This window comes from Nicotiana attenuata, unplaced genomic scaffold, assembly GCF_001879085.1.
Source record: "Nicotiana attenuata strain UT unplaced genomic scaffold, NIATTr2, whole genome shotgun sequence".
Classification (NCBI taxonomy): domain Eukaryota; kingdom Viridiplantae; phylum Streptophyta; class Magnoliopsida; order Solanales; family Solanaceae; genus Nicotiana; species Nicotiana attenuata.
Genome location: NW_017670413.1, coordinates 632822 through 655118, shown reverse-complemented (window position 1 = coordinate 655118; position 22297 = coordinate 632822). Strand labels below are relative to the sequence as shown.

At 38.9% G+C, this 22297-nt stretch overlaps 1 protein-coding gene across 1 annotated transcript; it reads right to left on the bottom strand.

Annotated features, from left to right (window-relative positions):
• Window positions 1–348: 348 nt before the first annotated feature.
• Window positions 349–9174, bottom strand: LOC109239085 (tyrosine aminotransferase-like). Its single transcript, XM_019405605.1, has 7 exons — window positions 8705–9174; window positions 2020–2359; window positions 1708–1926; window positions 1572–1631; window positions 1244–1399; window positions 1056–1149; window positions 349–897 (listed from the first exon to the last, which is right to left on the bottom strand). Exons 1-7 carry the CDS (start codon window positions 8977–8979, stop codon window positions 701–703), a joined length of 1341 nt encoding a protein of 446 aa, XP_019261150.1. The 5' UTR covers window positions 8980–9174; the 3' UTR covers window positions 349–700.
• Between the last annotated feature and the right edge of the window lie 13123 nt (window positions 9175–22297).

Below are 22297 nucleotides of genomic sequence, written 5' to 3'. Positions count from 1 at the left end.
TATGACTTTGATTATTATGATGTCATTCCATGCGGCAACCAGGGAAATATTATGGAATGATCTAAAGAGGGTCATAGATTATTCGACTTGTAGTCATCAATTAAGCTATATGATCTCTACTTGCGGCATCCCTAACGGTTCGGTGCAGATAAGTATTTACTAATGCAGGACGTTGTTTGCAACTACGCCATACAATATAATCTAACTGAAGGAGTGAAGAAAGTAATCATGAACATGAATGAGATCCCATATGTTTGGCAAAGACAATAACTGCTAAAAAAAGCACGGATCGCTGGAGTTGGCAATGCGAGGATGTTAATATTTCGAGAGTAGAAAGGTGCATAATAGTTTTCGCCTCAATTGACCCACTAAATTCTGCTTCCGTACTTTGCAAATCACGAATTAAGATCAACATAAGCCACAATATTTCACAAACACTATTCTAGCATAGTTAGGCTAAAGCTATCTTTCAAACACATGCAGTACGTAAAACTAGCATGATGCTATTCTGAAGCTACAGAAACATATACCATTCTACATAACATATTACATTCCCCTGATGACTCAATGAAATTGTTGAGAATTTGGCCAACTTATTTATGAGCTATCACACACCACAAACGATCGAGTATCCAACGTGCAGTTTTTTCATAACAACTATGAATATTACCATACCAACAATCCAACGTGTAGTTAATGATCACATTTTCAACTCTTGAATTGAATCTGAGACTTCCCAAAAATGCAGAGATATCAAGTTTCCTTCTGAGAGTAGCTTATTTTTTTTCTTGGCATGCCTTTGACAGAAAGCAGTTAGTCTCTTGAGACCATCTTCTAGAATTGATAGTTCACATGCAAAAGTAATCCTGAGCCAATTCTTGAGTCCTACAGTAACACCTGCACCAAGCCTTATTGTCATATATTTATACAATAAAGCATCGAGTACATGCAGTAAATTCATGCAACAAAACCAAAAATGCATAAATTTGACATTCATATAACACGGTTACATTTTTTACGGAGTTTAATCTTTATAAGAGAGTTGCTTCTTTTACCTGGTAAGATTATCAAAGACTCCTCCTTAGCAAGCTTGACACAGAAGTCCAGGTCATCTTCAATGTCTTCTAGAAGGTTTAAGTGAAGTTTGACCTGCAAAGGGAAAGACCTTCATTAGATATTTGATTTTTAATATCTGCTAATACCAAACTAACAGCTAATTAAGCTTCCATCATTTTTCTCTTACCATCACAGACATAGATCCTTCAGGTTTACTTGGGCAAGTGATGCATGGAATATCCTTGATTTTGTAATAGCAAATGTCTGCAGCTTGTCTTAGTATATTTACTATTTTAGAGAAGAAATCATCTTTTGTTTTCTGAAGGATCTGTGGAATTGCTCCCTGTCAAAAAGCAATCAGATACCTCAATAAAAGATGTCAAAATTACATCTATATATACTACTAATAGTTTCTTAAATAACTACGCCATTAGACCAATATAAAAACGTGAAACATGTTAACATGTAGTATTAGATTTTCATATGAAGGCAAGTAGAACAGAGTACTTATAAACCTGAATAAGGGTTGCGGGGTCAGAAATTAGATTGAGATACCCCATAAGAGAATCTATGACCTGCAAATAAGAAAACACAAAGTGAGAATATGTGAAAATAGTACAGAATGGCCATCTTTCAAAGAAGAGTATGTACCCCATATTCTTTTAGTATGCCATTTGGATCAGTTGTAACAAGCCAACCAAGTCGCCAACCAGGGACAATCCACCTTTTTGATATGGATCCAAGCGTAATAACAGGTGCAATTGATCCAAAGATTCCCATAGGCACAAATGGTTTACTTCCAAAAGTAAGATGATCATAAACTTCATCAGCAATAACTAAAATTCCAAGCTTCTTTGCCATCTCCGCTACCTGATAAAAATCCACTTTGTTACAATCAAAATGACCCGAAGTCACTATATTACCAAAAGAAAAGGATATGCATATATATATATATATATATACCTCCTTTAGGTGTTGGTATGTGTAGACATTGCCGCAAGGATTCCCAGGATTAATAATGACCATAGCAACAGTATTTTCATCTGCCAAAGACTCAACTGAATTAAGGTCAACCTCCCACTTCTTTTCTGGGAGAAGATTAAAGTGACGCATTTCAAGATGACTATATGCAGCTCGCGCTTCATAATAAGGAAATCCAGGCCTTGGAAGTAGAATATTTGCATTTGGACGAGCAAGAACATTCAAAATTATTTCAATTGCTTGAGTACATCCAATTGTCAGGTAAACATCATCAGGAGACAGCTTGTATGGAAGATCTTGAGATAAGTGTTCTGCCACAGCCCTTTTTAGAGAAAAAAGATTTAATGAATAATTCTGAATTTGAAGTAAATTAATGATGTTTACAAGAATCAGTTAGTCATGTTCCTTTAGTTTGTTCACACAATGCTGCTAGTTTTCTTGCCTAGGAGGGAATTCTTAAGTGGACTAGCACTATACTTGCTTCATAGTCTTGTATACCAACAAGTAGATAGAACTTACAGCCTATTTTGCCAAGCTTTTAAAATCAGGTTCTTTTGAAAAATGGTTTTCTCAAATATGCTTTAAAAAAAGTACTTTCGACGATAAGCAACTTGTGTTTTCCTAATCAATTTGAAAATCACTTTTGAGCAGCAATTAGTGTTTGGTCAAGCTTTTAAAAAATATTTTTAACTGTAGTTTCTCAAAAGTATTTTTTTAAAAAAGTATTTTTTGCTCCTTCTAAATTTTAGTCAAACAACTTAACTTCGAGAAAAAACACTTTTGGAAAAACAATACTTTTGGCCAACACAAAAACTTGGTCCTGGTGATGAATAAAATTTTTCATTCCACCAAAAAAAAACTTGGTCAAATTCTATTAGTAAGATTAACGGCTACAACTTATACATAGGGTGCGTGCAGGTGCAAGAACTATATGACAGAGGTCGATGGCTCTCTTTCAAAAAGGTCGAAGGACTAGCCAAGTGCGGAAATAGCAAGAGCGAAGGGAGTTCTATTATATCCTTGCTAATAGGGGTGTTCATGGTTCGGTTTGGATCGGTTTTTCCCTTAAAAGAAACCAAATCAAGTAAGTCGGTTTTTCAAATATTAGAACCAAACCAAATCAATTAAGTCGGTTTTTTCTCGATTCGGTTTTGTCGGTTTTTCGTTTTTTTGGGTTATTTGTCGGTTTTTTCTTAAATATAAGACATACACTACCAAGCACATATTCCCTTTAAGACATACACTATCAAATCAATTGCCCTTTGAGAAATCTATTATTTACCAAAATATATTGATGATAATTGAATCAAATAGTGATGAATAATTTAAGGACTCAATTAAAAATATATTATTTTTAACACACGAAATGGATTCTTACACTTAACAAAAGAAAACTACCAATCAAACTAGAATGTAAAAGTAACGAACTATTCTAAAAGTACAAACTATTAACATTTACCATTAAATTTTTAAAACTTTGTATAAAAATATACATATATATAGGTGTAATAATAAATTAGAAATAGCTACTCCTATAATCGGTTTGGTTCGGTTTTTTTCTGATTAAAACCATAACCAAACCAAATTTGATTGGCTTTTCAAAATTCAAAACCAAAACCAAACCAAACCAAAAGGTATCGGTTTTTTTGGTCGGTTTGATTTGGTTTTCGGTTTGGTTCGGCTTTTCGGATTTTTATGAACACCCCTACTTGCTAAATAGGGTAAATATGAAAATTATTTGTTATATATATACTTTTAATCCCATTTGATACAAGAAAAATAGTTCTGATACGCATTCAAAAGTTGCTATAAGTCACAAGTTCAAATCTCAACTATGACATTCTAGTTGAGACAGGGGCGGATTTAGGGGGTGGGTTCAACCGAACCCCCTTGTCGAAAAATTACACTGTATATATAAGGCAAAAATCTGTTTTTTACCTCTATATATTATATTTTGAACCCCCTTAACACAACCCAAAAGTGTAGTTTAATGGTCAGGGGGTTCAAAATCTTCATAAGATTATAGGTTCAATTCCCACTAGCTTTAAAAAAAAAATTTGAACCCCCTTCGTGAAGATCCTGGCTCCACCACTGAGTTGAGATTGCGTCAACGAGGAAAATCAGAGTATTGGGGGATCAACTTCTTCAACACTTGGGAAACTGATGGAAATATCGCGTGTTGCGCACGTGAACTTTAGCCTTCCATTAGTTTCTTAACCTTCAGTAACTATATGACGTCTTTTGGTCATTTTGCTAAACTTTAAGGAAGTATTTTGTTTACATAGATACTTAAAGGATGAAACTTAAGTTCGAATAAAGTTAAGGGACTTTTTGGCCAAAATCTCATTAAAAGAACTAGTACTACTAATTACTAAAACTAGGCATATTCCATGTGTTTCAGTTTATATGAACTTATTTGATTGTGCAAGAAATTTAAGAAAGAAATAAATATTTTTAAAACGTATGGTCTTAAATATAATATTTTATGTGTCTAATTGTTTTAAAATTTGTTGTCTTAAAATATCATAATATTTGTATGCCTTTAAAATCATTTTATGAAAAATAAATTGAAAATTTGAATTAAATTATATTGAAATAGAGGGTCATTATCTTATCGAACTAAAATAAATTTGCATAAACTAAACTATAAAGTAATAAAAGTTACACTTAGTTGTTGTGAATTTGTGACCATTAGCTAAAATAAGTAGTACTACAACCTGGTAGCTCATGGATGGTGTTAGGACCTGACTCTTTGTCATCGGGCGTGGGCACGGCTGTGGCAAGGATTTGGGCGTGATGGCCTTGTCATTGGCCTATGTGCGGGCGAAACGATCATGCGGACGACGGACAAGACATTGTCATTGAGGGCTGTTGTGGGCAAATATTGGCCAAGGCCTTGGGACAGGCAAGGCGCGCTTGGCAAAGGCTTGACAAAGCTGTGTGGGCAATGTTGGGGCGGCATGGCATGGCATGCGTGCCAAAATCAGTGGCACGACACTTTGGGTTGTGGCAGCTAAGTGCGGGCTAAGCTACGGCAAGGCGGGAATGCGGGATGATGGAAAAGGCTTTCAATAGCTAAGGCAAGGCTATGTGAAGGAAAATACAAGCAATGGCACGAGGGAAATGAAGGTTAACATGGGCAAGGCAGAAAAATAGGCCAAAGCAGTGCGCGGGCGGCAGCGGCGCCGTGCGCGTGCGGAAAAATCATGGCAGCGGGTTGCGGGCAAGACATTGGCGCGGAGCAATGTCAAATTGAGCTAAGGCTTGGCACAAAGCAAGCCTTGGGCGAAATTCAGCTGGCCAAGTGAAGATGGCACATGCAATGCACATGGAAAGCAGTTTTGGCGGTTACCTTGTCATAACCTCTTTGTCCCATGACTGATTATGCTTGTATCCATTATCCATTTCGTGTATATCATGTCCTAAGTAGTTGGGGATGTCAACTACATGTTAGGATCAGATTTAAACTTAGCCCGACAAGTGGCAAAAGCTGTAGACGACAAGTGTCATTGTGCTGTCAAGTCTAAGGGTTGCCTATATTCTATAAATAGGACCTTTGGGACTTAAGTCAGATTTATGTGGGTAATTTCGTGTGAAATTATAAGTGGGAAACAAGAGTAAAACGTGAGGGTTTCAAAGTGTTTCAAAGGGGACTAAGGCTAGGCTTGGGCAGGTCTTAGTGTTGGTCAAGAACGACTTGTGTTCTTTGTCAAAAGTGGGCTGTGAGCGGATTGTGTTCATAGCAAAGTGAGGGTCCTTTGTATATTTTCGAAATTAATACAAGGGTTGGGAATTTTCCCGTATTGGCTTTGTGTTCTTACTTAATTTCGGATTTGCTACCTAAAATTTTACTAAGGCCAAACTTGCTGAAATTTGGCTAAGTGTTAAGGAAGGCAGAGTCAAGTGCTGAACTTGACTGCCGCGCGAGTGTGACTTTGGACTGACCAAAAATGCCCCCGTGACAATTGGTATCAGAGCTAGGTTCGTGGCAGTGGCAAGACGACCGGTGGCAGATTTCGTGGTGCTATTTGAGAACATGGCTCGTGGCACAAATGCTGAACTGCGTCAAAGAGTTGAGAAGTTGGAAGCACTGGTTGGGCAGGCTCTTGAAGTAGATGGCGATTCTTCTGTTCTTGCTAGAATGGCATGTTTGGAGGCAGATTATGCGGCGAGACATGAGACTACACTGGCAGAAATGGCCTTAGTTTGCCAACAGAAAGAAGAACTACGCGAGGAAGTGTCTCAACTTCGAAGGGCATTGCAAAATTCTGCCCCAAGAAGTGATGAACGCACTAAGTTGAGAATTCCGGAGCCAAAGGCTTATGGTGGTGCTAGAAGTGCCAAAGAATTTGAAAATTTCTTGTGGGATATGAAGCACTATTTCCAAGTTGCTCGTGTGCTGGATGATGAAAAGGTGGTGATCACACCAATGTACTTGACTGATGATGCAAAGGTGTGGTGGCGTACACGAGTTGCGGATGGGAAAAGTACCGGACTGTCCAAGATTGAGACTTGGGAGATGCTGAAGAAGGAATTAAAATCCAAATTCCTTCCAACTAACTCGTCATGGGTTGCACGAGATGGACTGCGTCGCTTGAAGCAAAGTGGCACGGTGAGGGACTATGTCAAGGAATGTTCATACTTGATGCTGAATATAAGTAATATGACAGAGGAAGACAAGCTGCGTTACTTCATGAGTGGTTTGAAGGGCTGGGAGCAATTGGAGTTGAGAAGGCAGAATGTTAAAAGCCTCTCTACTGCCATTGCAGCGGCAGATGCGTTGGCGGACCTGAACATAGGTGATGACCCTACTGAAACTTCGCATTCGAAATCCAACGGAAGGAAGACAAGGCAAGGGAATGGAAGAAAAGCGGGAAGGGCCAAGCTGCTGAAGATGAGGGACTTGCCAAGAATGTGAGACAGGAAATTCACAATGGCAAGGAAAGAAGCGGCAAGTTCAAAGGCTGCTTTACTTGTGGTGGACCGCACTTAAAGAAGGACTGTCTGGTACAGGCTAGGGTGAATGCAATGCTAGCTGCGGAAAAACAGGAACAAGTGGCAGAGGCAAATGCTATAGTGGCAAATGTGAATGGAGCACCCGGGGCGTTGTATGTCAACAACCCCTTGGGGTTGATTGATTGAGTTGGCTCGACGAGGACGTCGATTTCAAAGGGTGCGGGTGGTTTGTTAGGACCTGACTCTTTGTCATTGGACGCGGGCACGGCTGTGGCAAGGATTTGGGCGTGATGGCCTTGTCATTGGCCTATGTGCGGGCGAAACGATCATGCGGACGACGGACAAGACATTGTCATTGAGGGCTGTTGTGGGCAAGTATTGGCCAAGGCCTTCGGACAGGCAAGGCGCGCTTGGCAATGGCTTGACAAAGCTGCATGGGCAATGTTAGGGTGGCATGGCACGACATGCGTGCCAAAGTCACTGGCATGGCACTTTGGGTTGTGGCAGCTAAGTCCGGGCTAAGCTAAGGCAAGGCGGGAATGCGGGATGATGGCAACGACTTTCAATAGCTAAGGCAAGGCTATGTGAAGGAAAATACAAGCAATGGCTCGAGGGAAATGAAGGTTGACATGGGCAAAGCAGAAAACCTGGCCAAGGCAATGCGCGGGCGGCAGCGGCGCCGGGCGTGTGCGGCAAAATCATGGCAGCGGGTTGCGGGCAAGACATTGGCGCGGAGCAATGTCAAATTGAGCTAAGGCTTGGCACAAAGCAAGCCTTGGGCGAAATTCAGCTGGCCAAGTGAAGATGGCACACGCAATGCACATGGAAAGCAGTTTTGGCGGTTACCTTGTCATAACCTCTTTGTCCCATGACTGATTATGCTTGTACCCATTATCCATTTCGTGTATATCATGTCCTAAGTAGTTGGGGATGTCAACTACATGTTAGGATCAGATTTAAACTTAGCCCGACAAGTGGCAAAAGTTGTAGACGACAAGTGTCATTGTGCTGTCAAGTCTAAGGGCTACCTATATTCTATAAATAGGACCTTTGGGACTTAGTCAGATTTATGTAGGTAATTTCGTGTGAAATTATAAGTGGGAAACAAGAGTGAAACGTGAGGGTTTCAAAGTGTTTCAAAGGGGACTAAGGCTAGGCTTGGGCAGGTCTTAGTGTTGGCCAAGAACGACTTGTGTTCTTTGTCAAAAGTGGGCTGTGAGCGGATTGTGTTCATAGCAAAGTGAGGGTCCTTTGTATATTTTCGAAATTAATACAAGGGTTGGGAATTTTCCCGTATTGGCTTTGTGTTCTTACTTAATTTCGGATTTGCTGCCTAAAATTTTACTAAGGCCAAACTTGCTGAAATTTGGCTAAGTGTTAAGGAAGGCTGAGTCAAGTGCGGAACTTGACTGCCGCGCGGGTGTGACTTTGGACTGACCAAAAAAGCCCCCGTGACAGATGGTGCAATGCCAAAAATACAAAAGTCTAACATGTCAGTCAAACTTTTCTATAACATATTCGTTTGTTCTGATATTTTTTATGACTTAGTGAATTGTTGTTATAAAGGACATATATTATAACATAACATAAAAATTAATTTCGAAAATGACTTTTATAGTGAATAACTATTATATAGGTATAACAAACATGTTTTCAAAAAAAAAGTACTAATATACTCCGAAATGGGAAGTAGAATGTAGAAAGTACGTACCTTCTAGCAGAGAGAATGCCGACGGAGGAGGAATAGCCGTTGAACTTAGCTGATCGAACGGAATCAAAGATAGCATCTTCAGCGACGGGAGTGGTCCGAAAGCAGGAGAAAGAAGAAGGGTCGCCGTGGGAGAGAGGGATAACGGGTCGGGCGTCAGACGGGTCGACGCTCTGCATCAATGTATTACGGACCACTCTTATGGACACACCCGACCCAGCCAACAACTTGTCGTTCTCTTTAAAATTCCATCTTGGTTTTGCACCGTTCTCCTTCATGTTTGATGCTCTCCTTCTCTGCCTTCTTTCCCTCTGAATAAATATTTTAGAAGCAGATATATGGTGTGGAAGGAGGAAAAAAGTAGAGAATATATAATGGAAATTCTATATATGTACTGCAAGCTAAGATATAGTGCTTGTTACAGAAATATATATAAAGGCAGATTACAGAAATGAGGTCGTTGGAGAAAAGAGTGCGTTCAAGTCGTGGAAGCATGCAGTCACTAATACTTGCATTAGGGTAGATTATTTATAGAGGCAGAGTCCAAATTTGAAACTTATGAGTTCGAAATTTTAATCCTTTTAAGTTAGTGGTTCTAAATTAACAGTTCGTACATATTCAATAGACTTCTGAAGATAAATACCGGGTTTGGACCAAAGCTATTGGGTTCGACTGAACTCGTAACCAAAATGCTAGCTCTGCCCCGCATTGTTTATATCCCAACCCTTATGTTGCGGTCCTCTCCAATACATGAATACAAAATGCTTTATGCATTAGCTATTTTTCTTAAGTAGTTGGAAAAAAGAGATGGATCATGCCTGATGCTCTCCCCCTCTGATCCTCCTCAACATTTTTGTCATTTTCTGGACGTAGTTGTGGTGAGAGCATCAAACTGCTGTCTTGTTCAGTGGAATTCTTTTATTTTTGGTAAGATGGGGTGCTTACATTATTTAAACAAAATTAGTATAAGGAGCATCAGTTATTAATCACACCTACTGATGTGGCAGCTGGTGGATTAGGAGTAAAACAGGCGTGTATCAGCAGGAGTAGGGTGGCCAAACTATCCGTTTTCATTTATTATATTTCCCCAAAAAATAATATTACTCCCTCCGTTCACTTTTACTTGGTACGTTTTGACTTTTCACGTCCCTTAACAAATAAAAAATGAAGTGTATATTATCATGGTACCCATATTAATTGATGCATATTTTATTGAATTTGAGAAAAAATAATTTGAAATGAGTAATAAATATTGTGGGTATAACATGAAAAAAAGTTTGTCCTCTCTTGATATGTGTAAAGTTACAAGTAAAAATAAAAATCTATTTTTAGTGTACATGCCAAGTAAAAATGAATGGAGGAAGTACTAAGTATATTTTTTTGAGCAATTTATGCAATATACCTACTAAAGACAAACTAATTACCCGCTTTTACCTACTCTCAAAATAGTTACACTATACACCTAGCCGACCAAAACTATTTACCCGTGTACCCATTTTTCTTATTTATTCTTCTACTGCAACTATGCAGTTTGAAGTTGCCTTGTACTATTTCTCTATATTTTTCTTCTCCCTTTCTCTTTGTTCACTTTCTCTAATTGGATTATATTCCTCCCTATAATCTCTGATCAATCCGCTTTTTATATCCTCTCTTTTTCATGTATTCCAGAAAAACAAAGCTATAAAGTAAATCTATATAAAAAAATTAGGTTTCAATAGTTTCTTCTCAAAACTCTCAATCTCAATGAGTTCGATAGATTTTTGCTTTCTCTATATGAGATTTTTATTCAAATTCAACATCACGCGTGATCCTTGTACTAATCACCTAAAAATACCCGATTACTTAATTGGATGTTGAGTTAATTAGATTATGTGACAACTGATATTATTTCAGTTTAATAATTGAATAAAAAAAATTAAACTCTTTGCGTACAATTGTATACTCTCTATATACTATATTGATATCATATGTTAGTTGAATTTTTTTTGGTTGTATAGATACATTTAACTAGTACACTATTTCATTTTTCTTTAGTAATAGTAGAATAGTATACTATCTTGATTTTTTTTAATTTTCCTTTATGCAACTGAAAATCGAAGAAGAACACAGCTACCCAATAGTATACCGCTACGGTATACAATATGATGTAGGAGTATATAGCCATACTGCAACAATATACTATTATAGTATACAATATATTGCAATGATATATTGTAATAATCGAAAAAGAACACAACTATCTAACAGATACCGCTATAGTATACAATATACTATAGGAGTATATAGTTATACTGCAACAGTATACATATTATAGTATACAATATATTCTTATATTATACTATAATAATATGCAATATACAATAAAAGTATGTTGTAATAGTATACAAATATACCATAATAGTACACTTATTACCCATAATTCACTTGCTTTTCCCTTTTAATTTTCTTTAAGCTTTTACCCAGCGTGAGGGAAAAATAAAATTAAAAATGTAAAAAAATAAAAATAAAAAGTTATAGTATACTATATAATGTAGCGGTATACTCTTACAATTAGACCCTTTAGAATTTTTTTGAATTTTTATTGACAACTGATATTATTTCAGTTTGATAATTGAATAAAAAAAAATTGACCTCTTTGCGTACAATTATATACCATGTTGGTAGCTATATACTATACTGATATCATATGTTAGTTAATAATTTTGATTGTATTGGCTACATTTAGTTGGTACACAATTTGGTTTTTCTTTAGTAATAGTACAAAAAGAAGAATAATAAAAATAGTGAAAACAGTAAATGAAATTAGATTATGAAGAGAAAAAGAACATAAAAAAAGAAATTAAATGAAATTAGTAAAAGGAAAAAAGAAAAAAATAAGAAGAAAACGAGAAAAAAGAAAAGAAGAAAAGCAAAAAAAAAAAAAAAAAAAGCATAGAAATAAAAAAGAATGGAGAATAAAGAAAAAATTCCACACAAAAACTACTATGGGTAGGAAATGTAATTAGTTTATGGGTAGAAAAATAAATAGGTAGACAAGAGTAAATAGTTTTGTATTTGTGGGTAACTCTGTCATTCTCCCTATATTTTTATATTTCTTACCTCCAATTCGGTATCTTAGTTAATATAGTCCGACAAACAGTGCTCCATTGAGTTATGGACCGTAACTAATTAAATTAGAAAAAATTTCATAAACCACTATCTTTTAGTGGTAATTAGCTATCTATAGATACCATTTGCTATATTACGAATTGTAGATACGTTTTCTGTTGTTATAAGATGTATTAGATGTATTTAAGCTACTGTATTCATGAATACAATAGCAAAAATAGGCGTGAATTAGGGAAGTCCAGCTAATCAGTTGTTGTATTCGAGTGTATTCGACTGTATTCATGGCGTGAAACATGAGATTACAGCTGGACAAATTATTGTATTCGACTGTATTCACGGCGTGAAACAGGGGATTACACTGTTTTTACATGGAAAGTGAATCAATTAACATAATAGACTCCTAATATAACTCAACAAACTCAATTATAACACACATATTTTGTATTTCCAGTTATAAAAAAGATTCTCAACCGAAAAACACCCAAAAAAATATAGCAATCTTCAGAGAAATTATATAATACATCTGAATACATAAATTATATTAATTAAAAAAATATATGTATACATCCATGAAATACAACGAGGCAGTGAATACAATGAAATACATGGAATACAACGAGATACATTGAAATACAATGAAAAAAAAGATAATGAATGCAATGAAATACAAGGAAATACAATCTCACACCCAACTCTTCAGACCCCAATTTCCTCAGTCACACACCAACTTCAGAAACAACAATCAGCCCAGAAAAATTCCCAATAGAAAAACGAAGAAAGTCAGAGATAATTCGCGATAGAAAATCAAGAACTGGGCTAGTGAAGCAGGATCCACCAAACTTTGAGATTGGATGGAAGAGAAAAAAGCCTAATTTCCGGCAGCATAGAAAATCTGGCAGCCTAATTTCTGACGCAGATTGGATGAACGGATGTTTGCCTAACCTCTACGGCAGCATAGAAAATCTGAATGGACTCTGTCCAAATTGTTGAAACCATATGTCAACATATTTGACGTGGTAACATATATGCGTGCTCCGATAGAATTGGAGAAATTGGGATCGGAGAGAACGTAGGTGATGTGGGTGAGAGGAATTTTGAGATTGAGCATCGTGTTTTTTAGGGAATGGGGAAAGAGAATGGCATGTATCAAAGTAGAGAGAGAAAGAAAATAGTGTAACTGAATAGCGTATTTAGTGGCTTAGGATTAGGAGGTAACCAAAATTAGATATTTTGCTATAAACATTAAAAGGTATCTATAGAATATACAACAACAACAACAACAACCCAGTATAATCCCACAAGTGGGGTCTGGGGAGGGTAGTGTGTACGCAGACCTTACCCCTACCCTAGGGTAGAGAGGCTGTTTCCAAATAGACCCTCGGCATCCTTCCCTCCAAGAACTGCCCACCTTGCTCTTGGGGTGACTCGAACTCACAACCTCTTGGTTGGAAGTGGAGGGTGCTTACCATCAGAGCAACCCACCTTGTCTAAAAATCTTATAGAATACAATTTTTTTAAATGGTATTTATTTAAAATGAATAAGGTGTTAACCTTTGCTATATGAGGTAAAAAAATTCCTAAACTACGACCTCAGGCCCAAGTATGCATAAAGCATATAAACTACGACCTCAGGCCCAAATACAGGTGTTCAACATTCAGGAATTTAGAATCAGAAACTGAGAATCATACTGCAATACATGATACTGAAAAAATGAGCCATACCGAGTTACATGATACTGGAATAATGAATAGGATTAGACTGAGATGAGTATTCATAATAAGTTGATTTGTCATAACTGAAACTCATAGAATATCGAATGATTATGAAACTATGCCATCTAGAGAATAGAAGTTCTACTACTATTCAGGGAACTGAGGCATAGTTACTTTTTGAGGAAACTTGTAATGGTCATAATGAATGGGATGTAGGAAGAATCATAGAAATTCCCAAACGTAAAGTGTTAGCCTCACATACCTTAACTTGCCGCTCTTGAGCGTAATACAACGTTTGTCAACCCTTTCAACTTTAATCTATAGCAATACAAGTCAAAGGGATTCCATATTAGCTATGATGCTCATGTTTTGGTCACTTAAGCATCTTATCAAACACCTGGTGTAAATAAAGCTTCATAGTCCTTATTAATGTTGTCTCGACACCCAATAACCCATTCTCTTGTTCCTAGATAAATTCTAAAGTCTCAAATGGTTATACTCAACATTATTCTTTATCACCCATAAGGTAAACAACACCTTTTACCAATAATCAACAATCAACACCCCAAACCTATAATCGTTCATACTATTCTATCAAACCCATCAATTCATATGTCATTAACTACAATCTATAATTATTAACCCAATGCTAGAATGTAACGACCCGACCGGTCGTTTTGAGCTTTTGCACTTTGACCGCCAGTTCTCGGGCATGACTTTCCTCATGTAATGTATTATGACTGATGTAGACCGTTGGTTTTGATTTTCAGGAAAATCGGAATGAATTTGAAAGAACAATCTCAGTTGAAAGCTTTGAATTTGAAAGGTTTGACCAAGAGTTGACTTATCTGTATATGAGCTCGGATCGGGATTTTTATTGTTCGGTTAGCTTCGAGAGGTGATTTATGAATTAGGATAGTGATCGGAATTGGTTTTGGAGGTCCGGTGTAGAATTAGGCTTGAATTGGCGAAGTTGGTATTTTGGCGAATTTCGATTGGTAGGTGAGATTTAGATCCGGGAGTCGGAATGGAATTCCGAGAGTTTTAGTAGCTTCGTTATGTCATTTGGGATGTGTGTGCAAAATTTTAGGTCATACGAACGTCGTTTGGTCGGGTTTTTGATCGAAAGTGTATTTCGGAAGTTTTTAGAAAACTTAGGCTTGAATTCAATGAGTTTTGGATAATTCGATGTTGTTTGAGGTGTTTTGATAATTGGAACAAGTTTGAATGATGTTATGGGTTATGTTGGTAGCTTTGATTGAGGTCCCGGGAGCCTCGGGTGAGTTCGGATGGTCAATTGGACCAATTTCTATGTTGAGGAGTTGCAGAAATTGCAGCAGCAGTTGCAGTCAATTTTTGGCCTTCGCGATCACGTGAGGTCCCTCGCAATCGCGTAGAAGGAATATGGGCTTCCTTGAGCTTGTGCTTCGCGTTCACGTACAGCATTTCGCGTTCGCGTATAAGTAATTGGGGGTCCAGTGTTTTGCTCTTTGCGTTTGCATCTTCGGGTTCGCGTTCGCGTAGCTCTGGGATTTAAAGCATCGCGTTCGCAGCAGCAGCATCGCGTTCACATATTGTTAATTTGAGAGGTGGAAATTTAGTGCTTCGCGATCGCGAGACTTGGGTCGCGATCGCGATGAAGTAATGGCCAGTGCTGGGCAGAATATTATAATTTCATTTCATCCGCGATTTTGGGTCATTTTTCTTCCATGGTTGATCATTTTGAGAGCTTCTTGGTGGAGATTATAGAGGGATTCAAAGGGGAACGACTTGAGGTAAGAATTTTGGTCTTGAAACTCGATTATATTGTGTAATCCACCTAGAAATTCATGGGACTTAAGCTAAAATGGAAGAAACTAGGGTTTGGGATTTTGAAATTTGATTTAGGGATTTGAACGACCATTTGAGGTCGGATTTGAGAACTTTTGGTATGTATGAACTCGTGAAGAGATAAGGAACCCGTTGATGTAAAAAATTTTGAGTTTCGAGGAGTGGTCCGGGGGCTCGGGTTTTGGTAATTTCGGGGTTTGTGCCCGTTATTGATTGTTTTCGCTTGGGTTTTGTTCCCTTAGCATATTGTGATGTATTCGTTCTGATTTTGGATAGATTCGACGTGCGTGGAGGCCGATTCGAGGGGCAAAGGCGTCGCGAGCTAGGGATTTCGCCGGTTCGAGGTGAGTAATGATTGTAAATGATATCTTGAGGGTTTGAAACCCCGGATTGCACATCGTAGTGCTGTATTGAGGCGAGACACGCGCTGGATGATGAGCGTGAGGTCTTTTACTGTTGGGGATCGTGACTTGGTCCGTCCCGATTGATGATTTTACCACATATTTTACTGAAACTTATTTATTATCATCATAATTTGGGTTGATTGCCATATTTGGGCTTCGTACCAATTATTTGAACCCCTTCGGGGATGGTTGTTGATATTTCCTCACTGTTTTGATTTTATACTTGAACTCAGTCATGTATTTTCCACTGTTTTCAAAACTCAGCCAAGTTTATTTTGCTTTAACACTTGAAATGATATTTACAATACTATTTTTTGGCTGAGCATCGTGTTTTACCGTTGCCCGAGGCGCCTATGTGATTTTTGACTGAGTAAGGCCGAGGGCGTGTGTTGTGAGGATACTTTGGATCGGGCTGCATGCCGCAGCAGTGTTATACTGATACTGATATGAGGCCGAGGGCCTAGACTTGATGCCACGAGATGGCTTGATATTGCGCTTGGGCCGTAAGGGGCCCCTCCAGGAGTCTGCACACCCAGTGAGCGCCGTCGACGATAAATGGATCGGGCTGCACGCCGCCGCGATATATGGATCGGGCTGCACACCACTGGTACTATTCTATGTTTTTACTTTATTTCATTTGTGTCCCATTATCTGTTGTCTGTGCTACTTCATGCAATACCTACCTGATTGCCTGGCATTATCTGAAAAACTGAGTGTTATGCCCGAGGGGCGAATTTCTGTGCTTATCTGCACTATTGTTTTGCATTGAATTGCGTAACCACTGTAAAAGTTATTTCCAAAAGAGGTTTAAACTGAGCCAAGATGTTTTTCTAAGGATTTCACAGCTTCACTGTTTTCTAAAAAGGGCTTTACACTGCTTTATACAGCATGACGGTTTGTTTTACGTGATTTCTTACTGCTCAGTTATTATTTACCTTTGTTACTCACTGAGTTGGAGTACTCACTTTACTCCCTGCACCTCGTGTGCAGATGCAGGTATTTGTTCACCCGATAGCGGGTTTTGAGCTGATCGGAGGCTAAGTTTATCGGAGTTTAGCGAGGTGACTGCTAGCGTTCGCAGCACTGCATTTCTTCCTTATGTTTATCAGTCCTATTTTGTATATTTCAGGCCTTGTAGTAGTATTTATACTCTAATAGATGCTCGTGACTTGTGACACCCCGGTTTGGGCTGTGTTTGGGTTATATTCCGCGCTTAATAAAGAAATCTCTGTTTAGACTGTGGTTATTTAATTATGTTAAAACTGTGAATCAATATTTAACCATTCTGAAAAGGCGAAATAGGTTGGTTGGCTGGCCTTGTCTTCACGAGAGGCGCCATCACGACCGGATCGGGGTTTGGGTCGTGACAAGTTGGTATCAGAGCCTAGGTTACATAGATCTCACGAGTCATGAGCAGGTCTAGTAAAGTCTCGCGGATCGGTATGGAGACGTCTGTATTTATCCTCGAGAGGCTGCAGAACCTTTAGGAAAACTTCGCATTCTTGAATTCTTATCGTGCGTCCTTGATTCAGCTTGGAAAGTAACTCTTGAAATTCCTTCCACGCGTTCGCATGCGCGCATGAGCGCTCAGTATCAGATGTGCCTTGATGGCTTGTGATTCCCCGATCGAGGGGCTAGATGTGATCTCTGTGAGTTTGATGTTGGGCCAGTCTGGAGGACTTGAGGCCCGATCTTTGCCTATGGCTTGAGCACCGAGGTGCTGATTGTATGAGCAAGTGTTTTGAACTTATATGTTCGGTATTGTCCCTATTAGTAGAAGTGACGGCTGGATAGCTATGTGATGAGTATGTTAGTACTGCGAGAGGTATCTATATGACTTAGAAGTGACGAGGGAGGTCTGCTGGATGATAGAAGAACTATTAGGTGCTGGAATTCCATCTTGATTCGAGATATAGCCCCGAGTTATGGGCGTATGAAGGATCTTTTCATGTTTCCCAGTTGAGAGTGAAGTAAATTTCATATTGCGGTATGAGTCCAGAATCAGGAAGATCAAGTGACTGCGTAATGCTTGTGACGGTGGAAGGTATATAAAAATGTTAGTTGGAGGCAAAACAGGTGGGTCATCTCCTGCGAAGTGTTCTAGGGTTGTGTGATCCTTATGTTGTCTATTAGAAGATCTCATTTGCGAGTGAAGAATATGTGTTGAAATCTAAATTGGTTCGCCTAGAGAGTGGGCTTAACTGTTGTGTGAGTGAATGCGAGATTCGCAGAAGAGTTAAAAATTCTAGATGATTTGTGTTTCCACGAGCTTATGAAGGATTGAGTTTAATCTCACTATGATATTATGGCCGCAATAGAGTATATGCGTTATGAGTTATTGGGTGTGTTTTGATCTATGGCTTCGAGCCAAGTGGGGGAATTTGCTATTGATTAAGTTGATTGCACGGTTATGTGCTATGTTGGTTCCAGTATGAGACGTGTTGGTGAGTCAGTTATGGCTTACGGAGATTGAGATCGAGGATGGCTCGATGAAGGAAAACTTTGACAAAGGTTATATGGTGCTTCGTAGGTGTGTGAGAATCACAGGATGTCTTAAGTTGTTATTGGCGAAGAATGCTCGGTGCATAGAGCAGGGAGATGCTTGTTTGTATTGGGATGGGGTCACATCCTACGGTGTCAGAGTGCTAATGAGGCAGGGGTGGTTCTGTTCGTTTGATCAGGCTAATTGCAGTTTAAATAGAGTAAATGACTCACGAGAATGATTCTAATGTGATCAAGATTCTACATGTAACAATCAGGTATCTTAAAGTTGTATACGTGGTTAGAAACTGAGTTTATATTGGAAGAGGTCAAGACTTGTGGTATTTCTATGTTAGTTATGGGATTCTATGTATCAGTATCAGGAAAGTAAAGGTAACGGATTTAGATTCGCAGGAAGTTCTTCAAAGTAAAGCATTTTGGGATGTGGTGTTTCTGGGAATGTTTAAGAAAGTATTCAGCGACGTATGAGCCTTGGACGGTGTGGTTTTATGCTTGGTTCCGTGTGGTAAGTCTGAGTTGAGGATTGTGGTGCTACAACAAAAAGGAAATATCAAGTTGAGGATGAATCAAAAGGAAATTTAGATAGATGGGGTAATGTGGTAGTAGACCGGACCGGTATGGTAAGGATATGATTTGTTCCTTGGGTGTGTTCGAGGTAGTGAGTTCTTACAGGTATTTTGCGACAATGCTCGTAGGTTTTGATGGCTTGCTTAGCTTGGTCGAGTTAGAAGGATTCAGTCCTGGCAGGTCAGATTTGTGCAAGGGGAACTCGAGAGTTCTTGATGGCTTTTATTGCGGTTTGGAGATGTATACTTTCTATGGTCATGTGGAGCATGGGATGTATAGTAATTTTCTTCTAGGTGGGACCAATGGAAAGTTCTTGGCTAGTTGAGTGCGTAGATGTCTGTGGCTCGGAAGGGAGATGAAGTTTTCATGTTGTCCTTGGATGGTATGGTATATTTGGTATGTCGTGGAGGATCAAGATTTGCGTGTGTAAGGTTACATTACAGTCTGAAAGGAAGTTCATGAAACTCTTAAGCAACGGGTGGCCTCTGATGATTAAGGAAATGGTACTGCTAGTTGGAAGTGATTTGACGAGAGTATATGTTTCAGTAAAAGGGCAATGTGATTAAGTTGATGGCACTTCGATAGTATTGCGGCACCCTCTGGCTAGATCGACTGCTGATATTCGAGTCTGCTTGGTAGCACAGAAGAATTTTAGAGTACCTCTTGTGAAATGATTGGGTATTAAAGGTGTGGCATGTATTCGGACGGCGAAATTGGGATCAGGTATGATGATTCGTGTGGTATATGGAGTTGGATACTGGGAGTTCTCATGTTCAGGCTATGTTGTGGTTGTGGATCGTGTGCATCGGTGCGTATGGTGACTATCGAGGATTGGAGACCCGAGCGGATCGTTGGTCACTTAGTATGTTAGATTACAGATTATGTCCTATTGGGGATTTTTATATTTCGAAGACCCAGCGGACGACTGGGAAGGATTTGTCTTTCTTATTTGGGCTCTTGAGATGAGTGTCAGTGCTGAGGCTCCTCATATTGATTCAGTTCCGGTGGTGAGGGACTTTTCGGATGTGTTTCTTGTGGCCGGGCATGTCCCCGGGCAAGGTTGTTGATTTCGGTATTGATTTGGTGCCTTGCACCGTATCGTATGGCACTGGCAGAGTTATAGAGGTGGAAGGAGCAGTTTCAGGTTTCCTTGTAAGGGAGTTCGTTGGCAGTAGGGGTGTTCATAAAAACCCGAAAAATCGAACCAAACCGAAAACCAAACCAAACCGACCAAAAAAACCGATACTTTTTGGTTTGGTTTGGTTTTGGTTTTGAATTTTAAAAACCGATCAAATTTGATTTGGTTTTGGTTTTAATCAAAAAATAACCGAAAAAAACCGAACCAAACCGACTATAGGAGTAGCTATTTCAAATTTATTATTACACCTATATATATGTATACTTTTATACAAAGTTTCAAAAATTTTATGGTGAATGTTAATCGTTTGCACTTTTAGTATATTTTTTTACCTTTATATTCTAGTTTGATTGGTAGTTTTCTTTTGTTAAGTATAAGAATCCATTTCATGTTAAAAAAAATATATTTTTAATTGAGTCCTTAAATTATTCATCACTATTTGATTCAATTATCATCAATATATTTTAGTAAATAATAGATTTCTCAAAGGGCAATTAATTTGATAGTGTTACGTTGAAAATGTGGTCGCCGGAATATGTGTTTTGTAGTGTATGTCTTATATTTAAGAAAAAACCGACAAATAACCAAAAAAACCGAAAAACCGACAAAATCCGACATAAACCGAATCGCGAAAAAACCAACTTAACTGGTTTGGTTTGGTTCTAATATTTGAAAAACCGACTTACTTGGTTTGGTTTATTTTTAGGGAAAAACCGATCCAAACCGAACCATGAACACCCCTAATTGGCAGGCCAATGTGAGTGAGTGTTCTAACTTGAGTCGGCTTGGTTGGCTCCGAATGGCATTGTAGAGGGAGGTATTGATTCGACCGTTGTTGAGCTTATCAGTAATCTGGAGAGATCTATGAGTTGCCTTTCTGTGTTGCGAGACGTTATGATTTGTTGGTTATGGGCACATATGGTGCGGTTCTATTGGGGTTCATAGTGGAAGTCGAGCGGGAAGAGTAATTGGGCGTTGCTCGGTGAATGGCGCATCGGTTATGTCCTATCGGGTCTGCGTGGTATATGTTACTTGTTTGACCGAGGGTGTGATGATTCGCTTTGGTTTCGGACATCAAATTGTGCGTGGTTGTCAATTTCGGGCATAGTGACTCAAGGTGTCTCATGTGGAGCAGTGTTTGGATAGGATCGTGCATCGCAGCGAGGCTATGTGGAGATATGACCTTGTGGGTTAGATTCGTGTGTTCTATTCTATGATGTGAGAGGGGTTCTCAACCTTGTGTGGTGATATTGGTGAGCTTGAGGTACAACTCTTTCGTTTGAATCAATTTCATGATTTGAGTATGTCTGGACCGTTGCTTAGTGGTGCGCGTATTATGCTAGTTGTGGCTTAGGCCTCTATTGATGTGCCATGTCACCAGAGTGGTGTGTTGGGTTAGAGGAGATCGTTGAGATCATTAATGAATACGATCAGATTCGATTTTAGCATGTTGGAAGGTTAATATCGAGGTTCGGCTCGAAAATTTGCTATGGTAATTGCTAGAGGAGAAATAGCTTCATGAATGGTCGATCTGAGAAATGGTCATGGTTTATTGCGTGTTTCATTTATCGTTGGCAATATATGAAAGTGTTGGAATGAGACTTTAGCTGATAAGAGATTTTCTATCGGTAGTTGGTTGTTGTGGGCAGCTGCTGTGAATGGAAGTTATCGCTACGAGTGTTCGAGTTATGTGGTTTATCATGGGATTGCTCCCGAGGTTGCAGACATGGGTTACTACAGCTAGTTCGCGTCTATTCTGAGTATAGGTGTGAGGTTTTGATCGTATTAATGGTTTCAGAAGTGAAAAATGTGATTCTATAGTTTATGGGCCAGACTGGATTGTGTAATTTCAGTTGCAATGTGTTATGGGACCTATATAAGATAGGGTGACGTGGGATCACCCCCGTGTATATGCATGGCAAGGTTATTCAGCGATTGGTTGGCTTTTGGAACAACTCCGGGTACGTTCGAGGACGAACGTGTGTTTAAGTGGGGGAGGATGTAACGACCCGACAGGTCGTTTTGAGCTTTTGCACTTTGACCGCCAGTTCTCGAGCATGACTTGCCCCGTGTAATGTATTATGACTGATGTAGACCGTTGGTTTTGGTTTTCAGGGAAATCGAAATGAATTTGAAAGAACAGTCTCAGTTGAAAGCTTTGAATTTGAAAGGTTTGACCAAGAGTTGACTTATCTGTATATGAGCTCGGATCGGAATTTTTATGGTTCGGTTAGCTTCGGAAGGTGATTTATGACTTAGGAGAGTGATCGGAATTCGTTTTGGAGATACGGTGTAGAATTAGGCTTGAATTGGCGAAGTTGGTATTTTGGCGAA

Bases quoted from the DNA above. Each gene is read 5' to 3' on its own strand.
- LOC109239085 (XM_019405605.1), bottom strand. From the start codon at position 8,979: ATGAAGGAGAACGGTGCAAAACCAAGATGGAATTTTAAAGAGAACGAC. The intron at 2,360-8,704 runs GTACGTACTTTC...TTCTCTAAAAAG, and splicing joins GGCATTCTCTCTGCTAGAAG to GGCTGTGGCAGAACACTTAT. The intron at 1,927-2,019 runs GTATATATATAT...GATTTTTATCAG, and splicing joins CATACCAACACCTAAAGGAG to GTAGCGGAGATGGCAAAGAA.